This window comes from Bos mutus, chromosome 8, assembly GCF_027580195.1.
Source record: "Bos mutus isolate GX-2022 chromosome 8, NWIPB_WYAK_1.1, whole genome shotgun sequence".
NCBI lineage: Eukaryota > Metazoa > Chordata > Mammalia > Artiodactyla > Bovidae > Bos > Bos mutus.
The window spans coordinates 37,715,379-37,742,528 of record NC_091624.1 but is presented as its reverse complement, the minus strand read 5'-3'; the positions used below and the strand labels follow the sequence as shown (position 1 = coordinate 37,742,528).

General features: G+C 43.8%; 2 protein-coding genes across 2 annotated transcripts; one reads left to right on the top strand and one right to left on the bottom strand.

The window, feature by feature from the left end:
* Nucleotides 1-221: 221 nt before the first annotated feature.
* BAG1 (BAG cochaperone 1) lies at nucleotides 222-13,191 on the bottom strand. Its single transcript, XM_005903018.3, has 8 exons — nucleotides 13,102-13,191; nucleotides 12,455-12,719; nucleotides 10,451-10,579; nucleotides 8,880-8,962; nucleotides 7,253-7,366; nucleotides 4,371-4,478; nucleotides 2,994-3,056; nucleotides 222-2,466 (listed from the first exon to the last, which is right to left on the bottom strand). Exons 2-8 carry the CDS (start codon nucleotides 12,579-12,581, stop codon nucleotides 2,377-2,379), a joined length of 714 nt encoding a protein of 237 aa, XP_005903080.1. The 5' UTR covers nucleotides 12,582-12,719; nucleotides 13,102-13,191; the 3' UTR covers nucleotides 222-2,376.
* CHMP5 (charged multivesicular body protein 5) lies at nucleotides 13,133-27,150 on the top strand. Its single transcript, XM_005903019.3, has 9 exons — nucleotides 13,133-13,151; nucleotides 13,260-13,357; nucleotides 14,199-14,303; nucleotides 15,707-15,753; nucleotides 18,112-18,205; nucleotides 18,335-18,406; nucleotides 22,730-22,838; nucleotides 25,204-25,316; nucleotides 26,451-27,150. The coding sequence occupies exons 2-9, from the start codon at nucleotides 13,289-13,291 to the stop codon at nucleotides 26,499-26,501; spliced, it is 660 nt and encodes a 219-aa protein (XP_005903081.1). The 5' UTR covers nucleotides 13,133-13,151; nucleotides 13,260-13,288; the 3' UTR covers nucleotides 26,502-27,150.

The window sequence follows — 27,150 nt, the reverse complement described above, 5'->3', positions numbered from 1 at the left end:
GTGCTGATGGAGCCTCAGTGGGCGAGTGCAGCAGTGGAAATTTCACTATTAATATGTGTGGTCAACATTCATTCAGTCTCCAAATATTTATTGAGCACCTAATATAAGCCTAACAATGTGCCTGAAATACACTGTTAACAAAGCAAAGAAGTTCCTTAATCCAAAGAACTAGCGTTAAAAGGCAAATATTAATCAAATAATCCCACAAATAAATCATCATAGACCATGATAAATGCTGTTTATCATAAAAATAGTCACAAGCTGTGAGAGGACATCACCTGGGGGCTTGACATTCTCAGACTGACTATCAGGAACATCAGTAGGTGAGGTTTCTCTATGGAAGAGAGATTTACATTCTGAAGGATGAACAGCAGTCGCCTAGGATGGAGGCAGGGGTAGGGGAAGGATGGTGGGGAAATGTCCAAGCAGAAGAAGAGCGCGTGCGAAGACCCCAGGGCGAGAGGGCTCAGAGCACCTGAGGACCTGAACTGGCCCAGAATGGCTGATGGCACAGAATAAACAGGAGAGTGGAGCAAGATGAAAAGGGCAAGGACCCTGGCCTTTATCCTAAGAGAATGGGGGTCACTGAGATTTTTAGGCACAGGACTGACATGACGAGATCATGATCATGATCACTCAGCTGCTCTACGGAGAATGGAGAGGGCCAGAGAGGAAGTACACAGACCAACACAGGAGATAAATAGAAGAAGAAGAGAAAATGAGAAGGTGTGAGCAACCCCATGTTAGCTGGGACAAAAATCAGTAGAGATTAGGAACACTGGCTTGGAATCAAGCCACCTAGTTTGTGTCCTGGCTTTTCACTTACTCTATGATCCTGAGCAAATCACCTAAGTTCATCTCTAAAACAGAGTATCTGTCTACCTCCTGGACTGTGTGAGGATTAAATGACTAACACACCTGAAGAATTCAGAATGGTATCTGGCACATAGGAACTTGCTGTGGCCCAAGACCACACAGCTACTACATATAAACAGGTAAATACAGAACGACTCTGGTTAAAGTTGGGGGTGGGCCAATGGGACCCCCTGAGCCTCGTCCACTTGCCACCACTTTGTCCTAGGCCCCACCCACACAGCCCTAAATTCCTAGGGTTTCACCAACTCCCTCTCTGCCAGATTAAGACTGGCCTCAGAGTGGCCTTTAGGAGTTTTTCCCCTGGGCACTGTGTGAAAAAAATGGGGGTAACATCAGCTGACCCATTTAAGAGGCCACTGAAGTACACAGACCACCTCTAAACTTCTAGACTAGAACCTCAGAAGGCTTCTGTTTCTCATACTTCATCAACAAAAAAAAGTTTAAACACTCTTCTGGGATTTCCCTGGTGGACCAGTGGTTACAAGTCCATGCAGGAGCATGGCTTAGATCCCTGGTCAGGAACTAAGATCCCACATGCTGTATGGCAAGTTCAAATAAAAAAAAAAGTTTTAACACTCTTTTGCTTGCTGATGTGTATATAAACTGCTTTATTTTTTAAATAACAAATGAAGGGGGAAAGGACCACAAAACAGACAGAAACAACCTCAAAGTAACTTGAAGAAAATGTAGATCTCAGAAGGGGATGGCTCCTAACAATGCCTTTGAAAGAACTCCTGAGAGGTTTATGGTTGCCCTCGCTACCTGCCTGCTGAATTCACTCTGGCCCCCTCACTGCCCCTCGTAAGCCAGGGTTCTGACCTGGTTGCAAGCAGAGACTTAGTCAACTCTGGGTTCTAACCTTCTAGAGATTTGCTTGGCAGCAAGGCAGTCCATATATCAACCACAGGCCCCACTCCAGGAATGAACCAGAGATCTCACGAGCTATGGCTGATCAGGGTCATTGGGAGCTGAGGACAGGGTCATGAACCCACAACCAGCCAGCTGTTTCAGAGGTCACATGAGAGACACTCGGGCTACCTGTTTTGACCCATTCCTGATTTTCCTCACCAGACACGGGCTCCTGGTGATTCTGGTTTACACAGACAGGTTTATGGGATCATAAGAACAAAAAGGCCTCTTGGATCTGAAGACCAAAATGGCCAATAAACTCAGAACTACCTCAGGATACATAAGAGCTCTCACCAGCCCAAAGAAAGCACCCAAAGGTCCAAGCAGCTGGGAAGACTTGGTCATGGGGGCACTCTCCAGACAAGGTGGGCTGCTGGACAGCACAGATCCACAGAGACAGAACGAGAAGCTGATAGGAGGCTAAAGATTGTATGGACGACACTTGTTCATTGAGAGTGGGTTGTAAGAGAAGGAAAAGGCAACGGGCCAATTGCCCCCAGCAGCCCTGGGGAAGGCAGGTAACTTCTGTTCCAGAGATGGCAGGGCTGGTGGGGCTGTTCTTCAGTGCAGCACGGCCTTCTCCGCCTCACCTCAGTCAGCGAGGGCCAAGTTTGTGGACTGCAGTCGCTCTGTCTCCTGGCAGATGTTCTGTTCCACTGTGTCACACTCGGCTAGGAAGGCCTAAAAGATAAATGCAGAGTAGTGAGGGCCACTGGAGGCCAGCCAACCCATGCCAACCTTAGCCACAAGAGGTTCTTTGCCAAGCCACTCTAGGGAACCCCTGGGTGACTGACTCAGGCTAAACGGGTGTGTGGGGATGGAGATAGTCCAGGCCCCAGACTCAGGAGAGGGAAGTGACAGTGCTCTCAGTTAACAACCTCCAAAGAGCACTGAGGAGAGGAAGCCCTGCCACTGAAATGGCGTGATTTCAGGGGGCCCTGTCCACAGGAATGGGGGCCCCGTCCATAGGAATGGCACCTCCTAGAACTGCATAATGTGTCAGCCCTGTCTGCTCCCCAGCAAACTTCTTTCCCGATCAGTTTAATCCAAATTCAATTACAGGGACATGAAAGGAGCTCTTGCGTTCTGGGTTCATACTGAGAAGTAACAGCTGAAGAGAGCCCCCACCACACATGTACTCTACCCTACTTTCAGGAGATACATGCACTGATGCATGACATTTTGTGATGCCCTACCACACAACTCACCTGAATCCTTTTCACCAAACCCTTCCTTTTCATTCTACTGTCTTTGAAATTTTCTGGCAGAATCTATGGAAGAATAAGTTGACATATAAATAATCTGAGTAAGTGAAAATGACATAGGAACACGTCAGAAACACCCATAGCACACCAAGCTGGCCACAGGTCACCAATGTGGATGACAGGCATTTTCAGGAGTCACTTCCCTGGATCTCTGACCTACACATCCCCTTCCATGGCTCTAGCTCCATAAGCACTCCTTAGCTCTCAAGGCCTGGACTGTAGACCTATAGCATGGGCTTTGTCCTTTCATCGTTTTCTGTGCACGGATAGTGTCCTGGCTGGGCCACGCGCTCACTGTGACATGAAAAGCATAGTGCCTTTCTGCCCTTCTTTACCACCCCCTATACCACCTCCCCGGGGAAGGCGATGGCACCCCACTCCAGTACTTTGCCTGGAAAATCCCATGGATGGAGGAGCCTGGTAGGCTGCAGTCCATGGGGTCGCTAAGAGTCGGACACGACTGAGCGACTTCCCTTTCACTTTTCACTTTCATGCATTGGAGAAGGAAATGGCAACCCACTCCAGTGTTGTTGCCTGGAGAATCCCAGGGACGGGGGAGCCTGGTGGCTGCCGTCTGTGGGATCACACGGAGTCGGACACGACTGAAGTGACTTAGTAGCAGCAGCAGCAGCATACCACCTCCCCTCAAGAATCCCAAGCAGAATAGTTCACCCTAAGAATGAGGTATCAGGGGAGAGATATTATCTCTCAAAGGGAACATGGCATCAGTGATTCCTAACAGCCTCCCAAGAGCTGGATCTGACTGCCTTCTGTACGGGTAATGGGCCCAGTGGAATGTCAGATACAAGAGTGTCAGGAAAGTGACACCCTGTATGTCTCTGACCATGAGACCATGTATCACTTAGGTCCCTGCTTTGTGAGGATTAGATGCTACTGTATGTGTGTGCTCAGTCATGCCCGACTCTTTGTGTGCAACCCCAGGCTCCTCAGTCCATGGGATTTTCCAGGTAAGAATACTGGCATGGCTTGGCATTTCCTATTCCAGGGTATCTTCCCAACCCAGGAATAGAAAACTTGTCTCCTGCATTGGCAGGCAGATTCTTTACCTCTGCGCCGCCTGGGAAGCCCCCTTAGATGCCACTAGTACATATAAAAATGACAAAAGCCCCATGTTGGTGAGATAGGGGAAGTCAGGAACTGTCTTATCTTTCTGCATATTCACCAAAGACCTAGCAGTGTCTGGTACACTGCTTAATAGGTGCCCAGTATCCTCAGGCAATGAGTGTGATACTGAGAAAGTGAAACTGACTGAAAAGCCATCAAAGGAAACTAGTCCTTCTCAGCTGAGTATTTACTTACTAGTGTGTCAATCTCCTCCAAGATCTTCATAAACTGCTCAACTGTAGCTTTTACTCTCCTATCGAGTTTGCAGAGAGCTTCAGCTTGCAAATCCTTGGCCAGAAAACCCTGTGGAGGAATGATGCATTATTCCAAGTGTTTCTTTGAGGCTGACAAAAACTCCAAGCCAGGCACTGATGAAGCAGCCACACCCTGAGTCCACGTTCCCCAATAGGCTGGGCCAAATCGCAGGCCCACAACTCCACCTCCTGGAAAAACAGAAAAGCCAGCCCTGGGCCTCCTCAAGCACTGTAATAGGCTGCAGGCCCCTCTATCTCATGTGGCCTACTGAGGCCACAAATGCTTCCAGAGGCCTGGCTCTGCTGAAGCCCTCAGTCACCAGTGAATACCTGCACATAAGAGGCAGATATTAAAAGCACAGGGTTTAGAGTTTGATAGGCCTGGGCTTCAATTCTGACTGCTGTGTACTGGCTGGTGAGCTTAAGCAAGTTCCTTAACCTATCTGTACCTTGCTGTCCTCATTTTTTAAATGGAGATCAAGGCATTTCCTTGGCAGTCCAGTAGTTAAGATTCTGTGCTTCTGTGCAGGGGGCACGGGTTCCATTCCCCATTGGGGAATAAGATCCCACATGCTGAGCAGGCTGGCCAAATTAAATAAATGAAATAATACAATGGAAGACTTCCCTGGCAGTCCGATGGTTAAGAATCTGCCTTGGGGAGGGGAAAAAAAAAAAAAAAAGAATCCACCTTGGGCTTCCCTACTGGCTCAGTGGTAAAGAATCCACCTGCCAATGCAGCAGACACAGGTTTGATCCCTGATCCCAGAAGATCCCACATGCCAGGGAGCAACGAAGCCCACATGCCACAACTATTGAGACTGTGTTCCAGAGCTCGGGAACCACAACTACTGAGCCCACGTGCCACACTACTGAAGCCTGCGCTCCCTAGAGTCTGTGCTCTGCAACAAGAGAAGCCATTGCAATGAGAAGCCCGAGTACTGCAACCAGAGAGCCGCCTCCACTCACCCAACAAGGGAAAAGCCCACACAGCAATGAAGACACAGCACAGACAAAAATAAGTAAATAAATAAAAATGTATATATATATATAAAAGAATCCGCCTTGCAATGCAGGGGACGAGGATTCAATTCCTGGTCAGGGAACTAAGATCCCACATGCCGCTGGGCAACGAAGCCCATGTGCTGTAACTACTGAGCCTTTGCACTCCAATTAGAGAGTCCATGCGCCCCAGTGATAGACCCCACATGATATAATGAGGATCCTGCATAGGCAACTAAGACCCAAATAAACAAGCAGCTAAATAAACAAAGGCAAAAAGAAAAAAACAAAAAAAATAAAATAAAATGGAGACCATGACACACACATCCCAGAGGGTTACCATGAGGATAAAGGGAAATACAAGACCTTTAATACGAGTCCTGACACAGACATATTGCTAACAAATGGCAGCACTTACTTAATTGTTTTTATTAAATTATCTGTTTATTCACGTTACTTGGCCTAATGATCAGTTAGCTGGTGACAGCAGATGGATAGCAGGGATCTCTGAGGATGTTTTTATCAAAGTCAAAAGCTACAGATGCAGATTTCACAAGTAATGAAATAAGCTACCGATTCCAACTGAAAGAATTTACTCGACCAAAAAATGAGAAATGGCCAAAAAAGATTTAAGCCCAAGGACATTCAAAGAAGCATTATGTATAATGTTAAATAACATTAGGTGATAAATAATAAAGAATTGGTTAGGTAAACCATGATACACTCATGTGATGCAATATTATACGAAATTTGAAAAGGATGATCTTTTTTTTTTTTCAATCAAGACATTTTTTTTTTTTTTAATTTATTTTTTTATTTTTATTTTTTAATTTTATTTTATTTTAAACTTTACATAATTGTATTAGTTTTGCCAAATATCAAAATGAATCCACCGCAGGTATACATGTGTTCCCCATCCTGAACCCTCCTCCCTCCTCCCTCCCCAGACATTTTTTCTTTATTGAAGTATAGTTGATTTACAATACTGTGTAAGTTTCAGGTATACTAAGTATGATCATTTTAAATGACATGGGAAAGTGTTCAATTCCTTAAACCAAAGAAAGAACTATTTACAAAGTATACCTAACATTATACCGATTTTTTAAGATAAAAAAACAGATTCCAGGTTTTAGTAATGGTTATCTTTTGAGTTGGGGGTCTTAAAGGTAATTATTATTTTTCATATTGGTGCCCACACATCTTAAAAATTGTGTACAATCAGTATGCAGTACTTTAGTAATTAAAACACAATCATACATCCATTAATGTTATAAAATGAAGAGATCAAAAATAAGTACGTGGTTTGAGGCCATAACTAATTCTAATTTGGTTTCGGTCCTCCACCTCTAGTACTACAAGGAATTGAATAGGATGACCCCTCGCCAATATCATGCTCAACTTGGACATTCTGTGAATCAGTGTTCTTTGCCTTGCCAAATACATTATAACTGACTAGACTGAGAGAAACTATTTATTCTATTTAAGACAACACATGATCCTAGCATGACAGGTATTCTCACAGGAATACAAATGGATGCTGGCTGGGGTTTGTAAATAACAATGATGGGCTTACAAAGCACTTAGAATGTGTCAACCTTAAACTATGTAATTGAATCCTCACAACAGCCCAAGAGGGAGTTACCAGCATCACTCCCTTTTTTACAGAACTTGAGACAAAGGCAAACTTGCCCAGTTACAGAATGGGAAGAGTCAGGGTCTGAACCCAGCAGGGGCTGAAAACAAAGTTTGCCCTCATAACCACACATTTGTGTCTCTAGAGAATTCTTAGAGAAGGCAGAAAGTCAAGTCTACCAGGAGAGTTACCTGCTGGATTCCAGCAAGGTCTTTATTCAGTTCTTCCAGCTGGTCAGCTATCTTCTCCACAGATTTCTCCAAATCTTTCAGCTTCTTTAGTTCAGCTTCTTCCTCCGGACTGTTCTAAAATGTTAAGAATAAAAGGAAGTCAATAATCACCAAAAATAGTAGCTTCTGTCAGATAAAAAAGTCTGACCACAAGCGGTCGAACTACTCCCCTAGGAAAACATCATCTTAAACTTGCTGCTTCTTGGAAAGCAAGCTGGAGGGTTATACACTAAGGTTTTCTATCTACAAAGACACTAGACAAGATAGAGAGAAGGTACCAGGTACAAGTTCTGGTGAGATAGCCCGACGGCTTGGGTTCAGAGAACAAAGCTGATCCATGAGCCAGATCTGACCTTAGCCTGGGGCTGATCACCAACTGACTCCAGACTGAAGCCCAGAGTGTTAACTAATTATAGTGAACGCCTAGCATGTGAGGAGTCCAGAAAGGTGAGACAGGCAGAATTTTATCCTTTCCTTAATGGAATTCCTGAGCTCTCTCATTCAGTATGACCATGTAATGATGCATACTTTCACTGAGCATCCCCTCTATGCCAGGCACCATCCTAAGCACTCTACCTGTATTATTATTTAAGCCTTACCACAATCCAATGATGAAATTGAGGTAACTGTAAAGTAACCTAAGGTCACACAGCCCAAAGAGGTAAAGCTGAGACCTGAATGTGATTTGGCTTCTCACACCCCAGGACAACTCCAGCTGAGGGTCCTAAAGTTTCTTCAAACTCAACCCTTGGGTTGTGCTCATTATTCCATCACCGTTCTTCCTGACCCTTGAGCAAGAAATCTAGACTATTTCCCCTTCTCTCAACTTCATTGGTAGCTAGCAGCTTTCTGCTTTTACACTGTCTCCCATTGTTCCCACCATCTCCCTTGGTGGCCAGATCCTGAGTGCCAGTCTCCTGGCAGTTCCAAGTCTGCACTAGACTTTCCTTACCTCCACCTTGCTAACCTCTGCCCTCTTTCCACTCTTAAATCAGCCACACCCAGCTTAAAGTAAGGGAACTTCATTTGACCAACAACTCCACTGTGTCACAATGCATGGCTGGCCCCAGGGTCTACTGTCCTCAACCCTTTTTGTCACCAACTGACTCTTTTTCTCCCTCACTTCTAGTTTGAACCTTTCTTTCCAGCCAGAGTGTTTAACCTCACGGGAGATTTTAGCAAAAAGAATGGTTAAAGGAAGAGAGGTTCCTGAAATTTGTAGAGTTACTTATTTTTAAAATTTACAGGTTTGACAGTCTCTTGCAAATTCCTCTCCAAGTGAGTAGCGACTGCTTCAGACACCATTTTATCCAGACTGAAATCCCACCACCAGCACAAAACCCACATAATTGAGGCAATACAACCACTCCTAATTCCCAGGGTGAAAACCCTAAAGAACAGAAGATGAAGGATATGAGAACAATAAAACTGGTAACTTCACTAAACAAATAGCAACGACATTTGTGTGGCAAGCCCTACTTCACCAGTGCCAAACCCGAGCCCCCAGTTTGGCCTTCTAAATGGACACTCATGTATAACACCTTAGTCATTTGGCTCTGAGGTATTTCTGATAGAAAAAGCAATCTACCTTTTTCCCAATTAACATAACCCGGCAACCATTTTGTATTCCAAGTGCTGACAATGGCATCTCCATTTCCTTCAGAGATTTTCCTGAAAAAAGAAGACAGTTATGTCAAAGGTAACTTGTACAACAGTGAAAATAGATTTCAGCAAGGGTATAGGAAATAGTGTGTTCACTATTGAGAAGAGGATGAGTTGGTATAACATTTTTAGAAGGTTTCTTGACCCAATAACTTCACTTCAGATATTGATCCTAACAAATAACTGGACATGTGCCTAAATAACTGTTACACAATTATTATTATTCATAACAGTGAGAAACTGGAAAGTCAAAAACTCAGGAATAGGGGACTGATTACTATACATCATAACAACAGAAGACTTTGTAGGCACTAAAGCTCATTTTTCAGGAAACTTCAATGCCACAATATGTGTTGATGACCAAGTGTTATAAGAAGATCACAAGAAATGATCCTAGTTTTATCCACTACAGAAACAAAAAAAAAGCCACAAATGAGAACCCACACTTCAGGATGCCAGGACAAACAAACAAAGGCTGGACAGAAATATACTGAATTGTTATGAGGGGTTTTATCCAGGAGAACATTTTCTTTTTTGTGTTTTCCTCTATTTAGAAACATGAATTTCTATTGCCTTTATAATTGTAAAATGAAATGTTTTTAAAAAGAAAAGACAAGGAGTTACAATATGAAGTGTAAAAGTAAATGCTTCCTATCACTAAATTCTTTATGATTGGCACCAAATGGAGTGAACTTAGCTTCATCAGATACAAAATAATGGGTTCCCATGGGAATGAGAAAACCAGAGAATGGGGATGGGAGAAGGTGTGTCCTGGCAGAAATCACCATATTCCACTGGGCCTGCTACATCCAGGTCCTTTAGTCTGTTCAGTACCTTCCCTGTGTCAGAACTAGGCCAAGCCCTGAAAACATAGAAGTATCTCTGTCCTCATGGAGTCTGTATTGTACCAGAGAAAACAGATGTTTGGTGACTGTGGAAACAATTATTTAATAGTAGTTTCAATACAAGCTATGCAGAGGTGGAGGGAGTGCTACAAGAACATACACTGGGAAGAGGATCTAACTTAGCCAGGGAAGACTGCCCATGTGCCTCATCAAAAATGGTAAGGTTTCTGCCACCCTCATGTGACTTCAACTCTAATACCTGTGCCTGTGTTTGCAAGTGTCCACTACATAGTAGGTACTCAACAAATATTTGTTGAAGGAATGACGGAATTAACAAGCAAATAAGAACTGTCCTAGATTGAAAACCTAACCTTACTGTTCATTTCAGTTCAGTTCAGTCGCTCAGTCGTGTCCGACTCTTTGTCACCCCATGAATCGCAGCACACCAGGCCTCCCTGTCCATCACCATCTCCCGGAGTTCATTCAAAATCACGTCCATCAAGTCGATGATGCCATCCAGCCATCTCATCCTCTGTCGTCCCCTTCTCCTCCTGCCCCCAATCCCTCCCAGCATCAGAGTCTTTTCAGATGAGTCAACTCTTAAAGGTTAAATAGTTTTAAATAGGCTCAGAGCTGGAAGAGAAAGCCTTACCCTTAAATATGAGTTTCTGAAAAGGCAGCGGAACCCCTGTAGCCTCTTCAACAACTTGGGCCAGGTCTTGGACAATTGGCTCACTATTGCCTTCTTGTGGGGTAACTTGAAGATCGTGCTTTTCATTGCCTGGGGATAGAGAAAAGTGTTGAAGAAAACACAAACCAATAAACAGAGGCTGACACTTCATTTTCCCAGCCTTTAAGACCTGCTCAAGGATTTTTGTTTCCTTGGGAATTGTTACAGGAACTAACAATATCAGTGATATCAGCTAACATTTTAAGCATTTAACATGTGTAAGGGGCTGACTAGACTTATTTTGGAGAAGGAAATGGCAACCCACTCCAGTATTCTTGCCTAGAGAATCTTGTGGACGGAGGAGCCTAGTGGGCTGCTGTCCACAGGGTCGCACAGAGTCGGACACAACTGAAGCAACTTAGCGCGCATGTATGCACTGGAGAAGGGAATGGCAACCCACTCCGGTATTCTTGCCTGGAGACTCTCAGGGACAGAGGAGCCTGGTGAGCTGCTGTCTATGGGGTCACACAGAGTCAGACATGACTGAAAGGATTTAGCAGCAGCAGCACCAGGCTTATTTTATGCATAATCTTAATTAATCCTCAGAACAACCCCATGAAGTACCCATGAAGCCGGTATTACCTATTATTCCCCATTTCACAGATAAGCAAAATGTGAGATCAGTCAAGACTTGCCTAGTGAGACCCATCTCTACAATCAGAACTTAACCTCAGATCTATTTCAAATTCTGTGCTTTTCTTTACAAGCCATCTGCCTCCTCTAGCCTGACTGTCCTCTCCTCTGTGTTGTACTGAGCGAGGAACTGTTTCTATCTCCTTTGCTATAATGGGCAAGCAACTGCTTTTCTTCCAGGTCTCTCCCACTGGGCACACCTGGACACATATGGTTGGTGCCCAGAAAATAAATGAGGGACTTCCCTTGTGGTGCTGTGAATAAGAATCTGCCTGCAAGGCAGGGGACACAGGTTCAATCCCTGGTCCTGGATGATTCCACATGCCGTGGAGCAACTAAGCCCATGTGCCACAACTACTGAGCCTGTATGCTGCAACTACTGAGGCCCGCATGCCTAGAGCCACCCCAGTGAGAAGCCCCAACATCTCAAGAAGAGTAGCCCCTGCACGCTGCAACTAGAAAAAGCCCGAGCAAAGCAACGAAGACCCAGTGTGGCCAATAAATAAACAAATGAGTGAAAAAACTCAAACAGCAGAAATTTCTTTTTGGAGCAGAGGTGCCAATTCTTTTCTGGATATGTGGACAGCAAGGGCATAGCCTGTGTCCAGTGCATCACGCCAAGCCTTAAGCCTACTCAACAGCCGGGAAGTCAGCGGGACAGGTGTTACCAACTCTATTTCGCATAGAAGAAACCAGCTGCCTAGAAAGGAGACATCCCAAGGTCACCCAAACCTGCAGAATCCTGGTCTCCAGATTATTGAGGCCCTGGGGTCTCCCCTAGTTGGTCCTGAGGAAACCTTATGGACTCAGCTCCCTGGAGAACAGTCTTTGCCTAGTTCTGTGTCAACTCCAACAGTAGACAGACCCCAAGGGTGCCCACAGTGTACACTTGAACCCACGCCTCACTCAAATAGCACACATGAGTTTTGACTCCTGCACACAAGTAGGTGTCCAGATACACAGCAGTCATAGACAACATGGCCAAATACAAGCCAGGCACAACGGCCCACAACTGTGCAGGCACACCCTAAGACATACAACCAAACCACGACGTGAAGCATCAAGGACCTAACAAATGGCCTGAGACAAAATACACCTGCCACGTGGAAAGGTGTGCTGACAGGAGACCAGTAAAAAAAAAGAAAAAGCCGGTCCCACGAACACAAACAAGATCCCACGCTTCTGGACTCCAAATACAAGGGCACACACTTCGGGAGGGCAGGCGACCAAACCCAGAGACCCCGCCGGACTTTCATGGCCCAGCACGGAGCCCACCCGGCAGCCCGCGCTCACTGTGGGTGACGGTCACGCTGAGCCCGGCTGCCGCCATTTCCTCGCTCTGGGCCACCTCTTCGCTCAGGGCCACCTCTTCGCTCGGGACCACCTCTTCGCTCGGAGCCACCTCTTCGCTCCGGGACATCTCTTCGCTCCGGCACACCTCTTCGCTCCGGGCCGAGCGAGGCTGTGCTTTCTTTTTCACCCGCGGCCTGCGAGCGCAGGCGGCGGCGCCTCTGGTGGATCCGGCATGCCCTCTGGTCACGCTCCGGACGGCTGATTTCTGGGAGGGAGGCGGACCGCGCTCGGCTGGGGGCACCGACTGGCGCGGCTCCCGGCCCGGCCGAGGCGCGCGCCGCCGGGGACCCAGCCGCTCCCGGTCGCCTCGCGGTCTTCGCGGGCCCCTGCGCTCCGCCAGACCCGCGCTTGTCGCCCGCCCAGCTATGGTAGCTAGCTAGGGGCCCTCCACCCCAGTTCGGCTACTTCCCCGCCCCTCCCGGGCCTACCGGCCCCGCCCCTCGGAGCAGCCCGGCTGCAGCCGGGCTCTATTCCTCTGAAGCCGCCCCCTACCCCACCCACTCAGCCGAGGCCCCGCCTGGCTTATCTGGGGCCACGCCCACGCCCGCCACCGGGGCCACGCCCCCTGCTGACTCTCGGTCCCTCACCTCCAACTTCCCGGAGCTCCCCTTCCCCGGAAGATCAGGCTGAAAATCCGGTAAAAGGATCGGGAAACGCCAATAGGCACATTGCGCTTGCGCATGGGGGGCCGGAAGTCAAGTCGGAGAGGGAGGTGACTCTGCTTCCGTTTCTGGTTTTGCTCCAGTGTTTAGGTTTTCTTAGCGGCCGCCCAAGATGAACCGATTCTTCGGGAAAGCGAAACCCAAGGCTCCGCCGCCCAGCTTGACTGACTGCATTGGCACGGTGGGCACTTAGACTTGCTAATTAGGCTCAGGAACCCTGACACCCCTTAACCCGTCCACCCCCGACTTCGGCGTCGATTCCTGGCTCCCAGGCCCATTACACCTTAGCTCTCTCCACCCCACTTTCGTTCCTGTTACCAAGTCATTGCTGACGCCACAAACCAGGGACCCCTAACCCATCATTGCTTAACCCTACTTGCGCCCCACCCCCTCTGGTGCTCAGCGCCGCGTCCACTCGCTGTTAACTTACCTGGTCACCCCGACCAGCCATAGGCCCAGACACCCTTCCCACCTCATCCAGCCCTACTCCTCCCTCCTCTTCCGTCCCTCATCCTTCTCCGACGTCAGGAATCTCGGCTTGATATCCTAGCTCAGTATATCTGTAACCCAATCCTGGATCTGTTACACAAAATTCAGAACTCTAGCCCCTGTCATTAGGCCACCACCTTTTATCCAAGTGAATAGCGTTAGCTCTACAGCCCTAGCCGAGGTCCATTGGGCAGTAACTCATTTCACACACTTTCTGATTGAGCACTCTGCTGGCCTAGTCTCCAATTCTTGGGAAATTTCGACTCAGTCGAGTGATTCTCAAATTCTTTTTCTGCTCAAATACTTGAATACGCCCCTGGAATATTAGAATCTAGGGGGGTGGAATACAGTTTAAACCCCGCCCCCCAGGATTTCTGAGAATCCCGCCTCCCCACAATTAGGAATTGCTGTTTTCAACCATCACCATATGCTCTTGTTTTTCCTTTCTTCCTCTATATTCTTTCCTCTCCTACCACTTTTCATGTCAGTGTATTGCAGTAACTACTACTGCCTTTTATGTTTTTCCGCTGAAGGTGGACAGCAGAGCAGAATCCATTGACAAGAAGATTTCTCGGCTGGATGCTGAACTAGTGAAGTATAAGGATCAGATCAAGAAGATGAGGGAGGGACCTGCAAAGGTAAGGTAGACAGCTCCTGCAGAAGTTGTGACACCTTGATTTGAGTACCTGTGGAAGTAGGGCCTGGTGGTAAGGGCTGGTGAGAAATATAGAAGAGATGCTCACAGTCTGGTAAAGGGAAAACATATGTGATGGTGTGTCCTTCAGGGAGGAGAGTTTGCAGCCAGATATGAGAGGAAAACTGGGGCTTGACCTGGTGGAGAGATGTTGATCACACCCAGAAACATGTATGTGGGAATTAGCATATTCTACTGAGAAGGTGGCAATCTGGACAGGCTGGGCCTGCTCAGACTAATGAGTTGCTTGGCTGGTCAGGTTAGGTAACTATAATAGATGGTTAAGGAATAGCATGTTGGGGAAAAGTACTAGTATTCTATTAATACCATCACTACCTACTAGCTGTGACCTTTATAAAGTCACTTAATTTCTTCCTTTCTTCTTCTGTTAGGAAGAAACATAGAGTGGTGTATGTAAGTGCATGGATTTGAGCTGCTTTTTTCCCCCACCCCATCTCTGTAACTTATTAAGCATTTAAGTGAGAGCAAGTTACTTAGCATCACTCAACCTCAGTTTTCCAATCTGTAAAAAGAGGATAATATCTACTTTATAGTGTGAGATTGAACAAGGTAATTCATGCAACCTATGTCAAGGTAATTCATAGCACTATGTCTAGTACGTAGAAACAGTCAGTAAATGTTAGGTATTATTATCATCTGTGAAGTAATAATACCTGCTTTTCCGTCTGCATTGGAGGAGACAAAGTGATGTATGAAACAGTATAGAAAGCGAAGTGATCAGAGGATTTTCTCTGCCATCGTAGTTGGATGGCATGAAGTGAAGAGTAACCAGAGGCAGGACAGCCCACCTAGGCTTGAGGAGATGAAAGCCTAAACCGTGGTGGTAGTCATGAGAATGACATGAGAGGAATCAATTTGAAAGTGAGTTCGGAAATCTAACACAATGACAGTGCATGAGGAGATAACAGGAGAGGAAAGGTAAGGTCGGTGTAACAGTTTTCAGCCTAGAGAAATGAGAGACTGGTGAGGCCGTTGTTAGTCATTTCCAAGATGATAGCAGGTTGAAGAGATTGGGCATGGTGAGTTTGAGTGGATAGCAGACTGTCCAAATTTGGAATCTCTCTAAGGCACCTGAATATACAAAATTGGCCCTCTTGGAATAGAAATAATATGCCCTAGAAAAGGGAATGTACTGAGTTGTTGGGTGAAAAGACTGAGGTGGGCTGGAGCTTAGAGCCTGCTTGGGGGGTAAACAGTCTGGGAGCCACATGTCTACTGCTTTGAAGATGAGAGGAAGTAGGTATGTGAGTTTGAGGATATGGGAGGTTTCTTTGACTATTTGTATATTTTCTACTTCCATTCATTAAAATCTATTTTTCTTCCTAGAATATGGTCAAGCAGAAAGCCTTGCGGGTTTTAAAGCAAAAGCGGATGTAAGTTCTATAAGTATAACCTCCTTTCCTCTAACAGGTTTAGCCAAAAGGGGAATGGTCTTCCATTCCTTTAGATTTTCATACCATTTTATAAGGGCTTCCCAAGTGGCACGGTAGTAAAGGACCCACCTGCCAGAGAGGTAGACATAAGAGATGGGGGTTCAATTCCTGGGTTGGGAAGATCCCCTGGAGGAGGGCCCAGCAACTCACTGCAGTATCCTTGTCTGGAGAATCCCAGGTACAGAGGAGCCTGGCAGGCTGCAGTCCATAAGGTCGCAAAGAGTTGGACACAGCTGAAGCGACTTAGCATGTATGCACCGCTTTATAAGCATTCTTCAGTTAACTGCAAATTTCATTTACACATACACTTAACTAGAATTTCTCCCCCTGCATGTTCAGCAACATCTGTTGCACCACTGTCCATTTAAATAGAACTTTTTGCTGTGGTGGGAGATGTTTTCTATCTGTGCTCGTCAGTACAATAGCTGTTAGCTATGTGTGCTTATTGAGCACTTGAAACATGGCTAGTATGACTAAGGAACTCAAGGTCCAGTTTTATTTAATTTTAACAATTTAAGTAGCCATGTATGTCTAGTGGCTTCTGTATAGACTTCCCAGATCTGTAGAGTTTGATTCTCCCATTTATGTAATTAGAATGTGCCTTTTAAAATTTCATTTGTTTGCCTGTAAAATTGGGAAACCTAAATATTTGTTCCCTCCTTTCAGAAGATTTAGCAGTCCTTAATTTGTTTTAGGTGACTATGTCCCAGTGTTTGAGCAGAAACCCAACATTATCTTTGGTTCTTAACCTTGTGGGCTCTCCAGCTGATGAGACCTTCTGCAGGAGTGCAGAGGTCAGGTGGAATCAGCTGATAAAGAGCAGAAAGATATTGGTATCTCTATTCTTGTTTACAAAATGACTTCTTATAAAACATCAGATACCATCTTACTCCTTTTAGATTAGACAGAGTTATAAAAAGAAAATTATGATGCCTAGAGCAATGAAAGTGTGTAGTAAAACTGTTACCTCCTAAATTGGTAGCATCGCAATTTTTTAATTTAAAAATTTTTATAAAAAAAAAAAATTTATTTTTGGCTGCACCAAAAATAAATAATAAAACAAACACCAAAAAGGTCTTTGTTACTTTGTGTGGGCTTTCTCTAGTTGCGGAGAGTGGGGGCTGCTCTTCTGTGCAGCATGTGGGCTTCTCACTGCAATGGGTTCTCTTGTTGTGGAGCACAGGCTCGAGGCATGAAGACTCAGTAGCTTCAGCTCGCAGGTTCTAGAGCAGTGACTCAGTACTTGTGGTGCATGGGCTTAGTTGCTTCACAACATGTGGGATCTTCCCGGATCAGATTTTAAACCTAAGTCCCCTGCATTGGCAGGTGGATTCTTATCCACTGGGCCACCAGGGAAGTCCAGCATTGCAATGTTTAAGTAGTTTTTTTTTTTTTGATAAAAGAATACATGTTCATTGTGGAAACTTGGCAAGTACTTAAACATGAGTAGAAGAAAAGAAAATTCACCAAGATTCCTATTGCCAGAAATAACCACCTTTAAAATGTTAATTTCTTTCTCTGCTTGTGCATACATGCCATATGTGCATATAATCTTTTAGAAGAAAACAAATGGCATGTATTATATCAGTTATCCTTTTTACTTAATGTTGTATCACAAGTATTTTTGTCCCTCTAAATATTTTTTGGAAACATATTTTTTTAATGGTGTGATAATATTCCACCACCATTTGCCTGCATCATTGATCATTTTTCTTCTGCTTGAATGGTTAGATGGTTTTCAAATACTGTATAAAGAGTATAGTGATGTAAGTCTTTGAGATAGTATTATCAGTTGATATAAAACTTCATTAAAAAAAGTTGGAGTGCCAGGCAATATATTAGGTTAGATAGATTACCTATTTATGGATACAAGATTAATAAAATACAATACCAGTCCTCAAGCAGTTCAGTCTACTGGAAAAAGTTTCACTGTATATATGAAGAACCTTAAATATAGTCTTGCTCCTTCCCCCTAAGAATTCCACTTCTGAGAATTTAGCATTGGAAATAATCTAAAACATATATTAAAACATATATTCTTAGCAATGTAGAAAACAGCAGTAATAATGTTAAGCGGAAAATAGTGTTATAGTTACAGAACATTCCAAGGAAGAAAATTGGAGGAACGTCAAATGATGTTTGTTTAAGATGGATTAAATTGTTTTTCTCATTTTTTCTGTGTGTTTGTTAAGGTTTGTTGTTGTCTTTAAGAAGATTCTTTTATCTAGCATTAAAGATACTTTCTTCCTGAAGAGTTCTATCTGCCTCACATTACCGTTTTCATTTGACTCTGAAAAGGTACGAGCAACAGCGGGACAATCTCGCCCAACAGTCATTTAATATGGAGCAAGCCAACTACACCATCCAGTCCTTGAAGGACACCAAGACCACGGTACTCCCAAAGCACTTTTTCCCACGGTGTCATTTTATTTTTGTACTCCTGTGCTCTTTTTCCTATAGTTTCTAAAAGACAGTTAACCATCATGGCCAAGAAATGGTATGTTCTCTTTGCTTTTTTTAGGTTGATGCTATGAAATTGGGAGTAAAGGAAATGAAGAAAGCATACAAGCAAGTGAAAATTGACCAGATTGAGGTGAGATGTGTGCTGGTTTCTGTAAGAATGTACACTGGTTTCTCAAAGCACCCAAATGAATGTGTATGTGATGGGAAGAGCCCAGGAGAGGGATGGAATCTTGGGCCTCCCGTTTACTAATGGAGTAACTTTGGGAAAGCGTCAAAGGTCCTCACTGTTAACCTAAGGATCCTAATACCACATGCAGTTATTATGCTGCTGCTGCTGGTGCTAAGTCACTTCAGTCATGTCCAACTCTGTGCGACCCCATAGACGGCAGCCCACCAGGCTCCTGCGTCCCTGGGATTCTCCAGGCAAGAATACTGGAGTGGGTTGCCATTTCCTTCTCCAATGTATGCATGCATTCTGTCGTTTCAGTCGTGTCCGACTCTATGCGACCCTATGGACAGCAGCCCACCAGGCTCCTCTGTCCACAGGATTCTCTAGTTATTATGAGGGTGAAATAAATGATCTGGTGTATCTAAGTGCACAATGCCTGGCACATAATAAACACCCAGTGAATAAACGCCCAGTTTCCTTTTACTACTAACTCATTTAATGATTTTTAGTCTTGTTGCCTCAATTATAAAGTAGTGATGTTGCTGTTCATCTCCCAGGATTGTCCCCAAGTAACACTTGGGACAGTATGTATATTGACAATATATATAAAGTGCTTAGCATGGTTCTTGGTATAGAATTGGTTCCCTTTTCTAGTAATTCTCTCTAGATTCCCTGCCCACCCCCACCCCCAGTTTTATTGAGATACACTTGCTATAGAATATAGTGTAAGTTGAAGGTGTACCGTGGGGGTGATTTGAAATACATAGTGAAATGGTTACCACTGTAAGATCACCTCACATAATTACTATTGCTTTTGTGATGAGAATATTTAAGGCTTACTTTCCTAGCAACTTTCAAGTATTGTTAAATATAGCCACCATACTGTACTTTAGATCCCCAGAACTTAGTCATCTTCTTTTTTTAAGGTTATATTTCATTTATAGTTATTGTAAAATATTGACTGTTCCCTGTGTTGTGCAATATATCCTTATAGCTTATTTATTTTATACATAGTAATTTGTGCCTCTTAATCACCTCCCCCCATCTCTTTAGGTTTTTAATAATAATGTCCCTAAAATTAGCATTTCTTTTTGGAGATCCTGTTTTAGCTGGGGTGGCGAGCCCTAGGAGCTTGGTATCTCTTAACTCTGTCAGTTGAGCAGCCCAGATGGCAGACAGGATTAGCAGAGGGAGTGGTGATGGTCAGAGGAGAAGGCGTTTCTGCACATATGATAGTGGTGTTTCCCCCTAAACACTAAGTAGAATGTCTCTTTCTAAGAGGGCAGGGACTCAGTTTTGTTCACTATTCCAAAGTGTATTCCCAAGTGCCCCAAACAGTGCCTGGCCTTCGGTTTACTTAATGGTTGGTGAACAAATGAAGGAGAGGCTATTCAGTGCCATAAAGCGGTTTTGCCCCATTTAATCAGGGTTTGTTAGTTGAGTTCTTATTGTGTCTCCAGCATCTTACTGCTTCTGCACAGTGTTCCCTGATAGTTCCAGTCTTAAGTGAAGGTGTTCTTCCTATCTTGCTGTTTTCCAGCACCCCTCCTTATACTAATGCTGGGACCCTCTCTAATCCTCCACCAGTTTCTGCTTCCAAGAATTTAGGCTTAGTGACAGAGATTCACTGAGAAAAATGTTCTGAGTATGCTTGCCTTATTTGTATCATATTATTTGATAATCAAACACAGTGAACTGAATTTTATTTTCTACTTTCAGGGTTCCTTGTGTTTTAATTAGTGCTGTTTAATGAACAAAATAGAAATTTTGGTATTTTTGGTTTTCTATGTTTCTTCGTCTTTCACTTGTGGTTGTCTGGCTGTCTCCCCACCTGGTTTTCCTTCTCCTGTCCCCTAATACAGTGGTCCCCAACCTTTTTGGCACTAGGGACCAGTTTTGTGGAAGACAGTTTTTCCACAGACTGTGGGGTGGGCAGTGGGTTCAGGATGATACAAGCACATTACATTTATTGTGCACTTGATTCCTATTATTATTACATTGCGATCTATGATGAAATAATTATACAGCTCACCATAATGCAGAATCCATGGGAGCCCTGAGCTTGTTTCCTGCAACTTTTAGATGGCTCATCTGGGGGTTTTTATATGAGTCTGCAAGCAATTGATTTATTATGGTCTTTGTGCAGTCAAACTTCTCTGCTAATGATACTCTGTATTTGAAGCCACTCGCCAGCCCTAGTGTCACCACCTTAGCTCTACCTCAGATCATCAGGCATTAGATTCTTATAAGGAGCGTGCAACCTAGATCCCTTGCATGCACCGTTCACAGTAGGGTTCATGCTCCTAGGAGAATCTAATGCTGCTGCCACTGATCTGACAGGAGGTAGAGCTCAGGCAGTAAAGTGAGTGATGGGGAACAACTAAAAATACAGATGAAACGTCGCTTACTCACAGCTCACCTACTGTGAGGCCCAGTTCCTAATAGGCCATGGACCAGTACTAGTCTGTAGCCTGAGGGTTGGGGACCCCTGCCCTAATAGACTTGCTTGCATAATAGGTGGAGAGCCCGGTTCTTTCTTAACTTTTTTGATGTGTTTGGGTGTGTGTCTTTGACTGGGCTGGATAGTTTGAATCCCATTTGTTTTCCTAAAATATTTTACTTGAAAAGCATTTTTATTGTTTTCTAGCGCTCATTTTGGAGAAGGAAATGGCAACCCACTCCAGTATTCTTGCCTGGAGAATCCCAGGGATGGAGGAGCCTGATGGGCTGCCGTCTATGGGGTTGCACAGAGTCGGACATGACTAATGCGACTTAGCAACAGCAGCAGCAGTGCTCATTTTAAAACTTTGCCTCTACATGTGTGTTCTCCTATTTCTTTTTTATTTCCCAGTTTCTGTGGTCCAGTCTAGTGCTTGTATTTGTTTTGCATTGCTTTTGTTTTTGCAGAATTGAACCTGCTAATTCTTTGTGATGATTTTTTTCCTGTGCCTATCCTGGAATCTCTTGCTAGAAATCCTACTCTTTCTAATAGGATTATAAGATCCTATTAGATATAAAAAATTTCAGATCACTCTGAAATTTTGGGTGACTTACCTTGATATGTAAAAGTCTAAAATAAGTTCAACTTGATTAGTTATGTTATTTTCACCCTCTTAATTACTGTTTCAGCCAGTGCTGCTCTGTGTAGCAGACTGTTAAAGTATATGCAATGTGGTAGTTTGGTACTTGGAAACAGAAAGCATTTCTTTTTAAAAAAGTATTTTCTTCCATTTTATTTTCTAACCTTTATATGGAAAAACTAACCTCTAATTTGGGGGTGAAGGAGTTTTTTAAATGTTTTGCATTGCTCTGGAAATTCTGAAGAATAAGCAGTGTTGATTTAGAACCTCTGCATTATCAGCAAGAGTCCATTCCCCTCTGTGTGGAATTTTCAGCATATGAAAAACATTGTTCTGCACATCCTTAACAGACAATATATAATATTAAGTGTTTAGTGTTTGACACATATTATGACATATGTTATTACAATAAATCATTACCTATGAAGAATGGCTATTAATAACCTCATTTTATAGATGAGCAAATTAAGCCTAAGAGACATTACTTTTTATTGAATATGAAATAAAACTTTTGAATATTGAATAAAACTTTAGCTTGGTTATGTTTAACCACAGTCTGCTCTTCTTAGCATTGTACTAACTGCCCTTTATTATGCTGGACCACTTCTCAAATGGGTTTTACATTCTTTGTGGCCCTTTAGTAGTTTCCTAGTTAAGTACAGACAGATTATTCCCAGATAATTTATGCCCTCAGTCAATTTTTTTCACCAGCCTTGTCTCAGATATCCAGCCTATCCTGAATCCACTTCTGTTTCGCCATGTAGGGTGGGCCCAGTACAACTTTTTGTACTATCCAGTTGTTTCTGCTACTGCTTCCTTGCCCTCCACAGTGCAGTCAGTTTTTGGCTGACTCGAGAAGCATGATTTGCTTGGATCAGTTACCCTCTTTCCTCTTAACTTGAAGATTTTTGATAGTATAAATGTTGCTTGATTTCCTGTTTCAAGCAAACTTTCTCTAAAGAGAGAGATGGGCATCTCTTCTTGCAATAGCAGTTTGATTTTCCACGAAGCATCTTAAATTCAAATGCGAGGTTAGTAGTTCTGTTCTTTATTTTTCAAGTTTACGTTTTTACCACCAAAAATAGGGGAAGGTTATGTGGTCCATGGCTTATTTCTAAGATTCAGGGGAGAGAATAGAGACAGGGGGTAGTTAAAGAAAAATGGTAAGAATTGAATAAAAATCCTGTCATATATACTTTTGTAGGATCTACAAGACCAGCTAGAGGATATGATGGAAGATGCAAATGAAATCCAAGAAGCACTGAGTCGTAGTTACGGCACCCCAGAATTAGATGAAGATGACCTCGAAGCAGGTAAGTTATAGGAAAAGCAAAGTATATGTAGCCTAGCATCTGAAAGGAACAACTGTCAGGGATCTTTTCTCCTAAGCAATAGAGAAAATTTCTATGAGGGTTCCCTCAAAGTTTGTCTATGGTACAGGCTCTGGGCACAGAGCTTGGGCGGCAGCCAATCAGACTGGCATACCTCACCAACTCTGAGGTGGACAAGCTCTGAAGGAACATCCGGGCAAAGGCCTCTGCTGACCTGATGCTTGGTAACCAAACACTGTCATTCCCTGCCATTTTCCTTTTGATTTTTTTTCTCTTCATTTTCCTGCGTGAGTCCTCTTCCTCAGAACAGTAAAGCCGATCAAGAAACAGTAGTTGGCAGATACTGATACTTGGTGTGCATCAGTTACTATATGCCAGGCCCTGTGTTAGATGCTGGGGATTCAGCATTGAAGAAAACAAACATCATCCCTGCACTCCTGAACCTTCTCCTCTAGTTTCTAGTAAGAAACTGCATGAGTTATAAGAGCACAGACTGATGGGAAGAAGTAGTATGGGGTACCATAGGAACATAGAGGAATCCAACCTATTTGGGAGTCAGGGACGGCATACGACCTGAAGGATTAGCAGAGGTTAGGAGAAGGCGATGGCACCCCATTCCAGTACTCATGCCTGGAAAATCCCATGGACAGAGGAGCCTGGTAGGCTGCAGTCCATGAAGTCGCAAAGTCAGATACCGCTGAGCGACTTCCCTTTCACTTTTCCCTTTCATGCATTGGAGAAGGAAATGGCAACCCACTCCAGTGTTCTTGCCTGGAGAATCCCAGGGACAGGGGAGCCTGGTGGGCTGCCGTCTATGGGGTCGCACAGAGTCGGACACGACTGAAGCGACTTATAGCAGCAGCAGCAGCAGCAAGATGAAGTGGAAGGGGTTGTTAAGAAGTGGCCTCACGGAGAGTTGTTTAGAAACTGTTGCTGTAGTCCATTTAAGACATAATGGTGCCTGAAACTAAGGCGGTGGCAGCAGAGACAGGGAGAAATGGACATACTGAAGAAATTTTAGAAGGTTGAATGGACAGGACCTAATGATTGATTGATTGATTGATTGGATGTAGAGAGAGAGGGCGGAGAAGGCAATGGCAACCCACTCCAGTACTCTTACCTGGGAAATCCCATGGACGGAGGGGCATGGTGGGCTGCAGTCCATGGGGTCGCTAGGGGTCGGACACGACTGAGTGACTTCACTTTCACTTTTCACTTTCATGCATTGGAGAAGGAAATGGCAACCCATTCCAGTGTTCTTGCCTGGAGAATCCCAGGGACGGGGGAGCCTGGTGGCCTGCCATCTATGGGGTCACACAGAGTCGGACATGACTGAAGCAACTTAGCAGCAGCAGCAGCAGAGATAGAGGGAGATGTCAAAGATGTTTGTCAGTTTCTAGCATGAGTAACTGGGTTTTCTGTTGGATGATTGTCCTGTCCCATTACTACTACTTTATCTCCATGTTCTTGTTTTAACTATAACCTCCCCTGCCCCTTCTCTCCTCCCTACCCCGTTTATTTCTGTTTTCTTATTTCTCATCTTGGGTTTCCTCTGATGAGTTTCTGCCTGCTATTGCTATTCCCCCTGGTCACTTCCAACTTTGCCATAGACTTACTTTTAAAGCCTGATCTCATGTCATGGTCACTCCTTTTACAACAATCTCATGCCTTCTCTCACTGGCTGTTTTCATCAGTAAATGGAAAATAATTTTTACATTTGTATTGTCAGGATTTTCTAATTTGAATTGGCCTACTAATAACTATACAGTCTTCTCATGAATACTAGGGCTTTATAAACCTGTGGGAAATAGTCGTTTTAATTTTTGTTTTTCATGGACTTTTACCACCCCAGTTTCCTTGAAATAGCCATCTTTTATTTTGAAAATAGAAATTAATAATCCCTTCTCTGTTTTTAAATTTTCATCTTATTTCAAATAATTTGGCTGACTTTCTTAACATTAACTGCCAATTTTCTTTTTCTTAAATTATTTATTTTTTTAATGAAAGAAATTTTTTTTGGCTGCACTGGGTCTTCATTGCAGCGCACAGGCTCTTCATTGCTGAGTGCGGGCTTTCTCATTGTACTGAACAGGAGCTACTCTAGTTGTGGCGCACGGGCTTCTCATTGTGGTGGCTTCTCACTGCCAGTCACGTGGGCTCAGTAGTTGTGGCACATTGGCTTAGTTGCCCTGTGGCGTATGGAATCTTAGTTCTGAGACCAGGGATCAAACCCATGTCCTCTGCATTGGCAGACGAATTTCTTAACCACTGGGCCACCAGGGAAATCATCCCTAGCCTCCAATTTTTTTGCTTACATTTTTTTGACATGTTGACTGTTTCAACTTAGAGTTGGATGCACTGGGCGATGAGCTTCTGGCCGATGAAGACAGTTCTTATTTGGATGAAGCAGCAGCTGCACCCGCAATTCCAGAAGGTGTTCCCACTGACACGAAGAACAAGGTGAAAGCTTTTTCTGTTCATATTTTCTGTGCAAAATGGTAAAGACTTTATGCCTAATCATCAGCCTGGGAATCTAAAAGGTATTAAGTAAGAACAAGGAAAGACTCTGTCGTTATTTTGGGAACCCTTTAAAGCCCAGTTTTCCTACAATGGACTGTGGTTGGTCTTCCCCTACTTTATCCCCCGTTCCTCCTTGAGCCTGGAGTTGTCTTAATCTTTTTCTACTGCCCATGCCATCCACACCACTCTGACTTCAAGGTGCCAGGTGCATATGTTGTTTTTTCTCAGCATTCCTGAAATAGTTTTTATTAACACTACCATAGCACATCTTTTTAAATCCCTGGTAACAGGTTCCTGAAGCATGTATGTTATTTCCATGTTTAGAAGATCACAGATTCCTGATTTAAATGTGCTATTGAGCTATGGTTTCTGAATTGATAGTCTGCCTGTGGGTGCATGCTTAGTCGCTCACTCAGTCATGTTTGACTCTTTGCGACCCCATGGACTATGGCCCACCAGGCTCCTCTGTCCATGGGATTCTCCAGGCAAGAATACTGGAATGGGTTGCCATTCCCTTCTCCAGAGGATCTTCCTGATCCAGGGGTCAAAGCTGGGTCCTCCTGCATTGCAGGCCGATTCTGTCTGAGCTACCAGGGATGCCCAGTCACTCCTAGAAGTCTGTAGTAAAGTATGATATGGCAGTGACTCCTGTCCTGGGGCACCACTCCTTTGAGGATTGGTGAGGCTACAAAAGATATTGGTTCACTTTAGGGACCAGAGTGAAAGTGGGAATCTGGAGGCAAGTGCTCACTCCGCAGCCTTTACTCTGGACACTCCTTAACTCCTGGATACTCGCAGCCCCCTCTCCCCTTTCAAGGTTTACTCTTAAATTTCTCTCTCTCACTTCCCTTACTCTTCAGAGTCATCCCTTTTGATCCCTTGCATTTCTTTTCCTGGTTTATCACTTGCTACTTTACCTCTCTTGAAAAAAAGGTTGTTCTCATCTTAGTGAGATTTTTGTTTTCATTGATTAACCACTTGGAAATGAATTTTGACCACTAAATGTTTGAAATCAGTTTTTTTTTTAAAGTCAGTTGGAGAATAGTGACACTGAACAATTCTTTCTTTTCATAGGATGGAGTCCTGGTGGATGAATTTGGATTGCCACAGATCCCTGCTTCGTAGACTTGCATCATTCAAGTACATCATGTAAAATAAATGCATATTCTAGGACTGGGGAATATTTATCTTTCCAAGTTTGCCATAACAGATTTAGGTTTCTTTCCTTTCCTTGGAGGAAAAGTTAATTATTTTACTTTTTTTTTTTTCCCGATAAGAGACTCGTTGCTTGGAGGAGGCTTTCTTTATACTAAATTTTTATTCCTTTTCTTTTATGAAAGACTAACTTACTTAAAATTATCATTGGATATGTCTGTCTTAATTCCTTAATAATAATTTTGAAATAAAACCAAGGAAATGGAAATCTTTTAAGTTCTGTGACAGCATATCTCCACAATCTCAGATTGACCTGATAAATTGATGGCAAAGATGAGAATGGTGGCACTATCCATATTATGATTCAAAACCATTTTCTCTTGTGGTGTTATAGGTTGGTTAAAGTGATGGCCTTTCTGGGTGAGTTTTCTTGTGTCTTGTGAGTAAATCATTACTGTGTCCAGTATTGGAATGGAATTATCACTACTGTATCATGGGTGGATATTTTGATTCTGTGGTTCCTGCAGTATTACAGCTGACTTGTAATCAGTAATGAATATTTCTTGATATTTAATGTATAGGACATTTATTTATACTCAATAAATATTTTTCAAAAGGA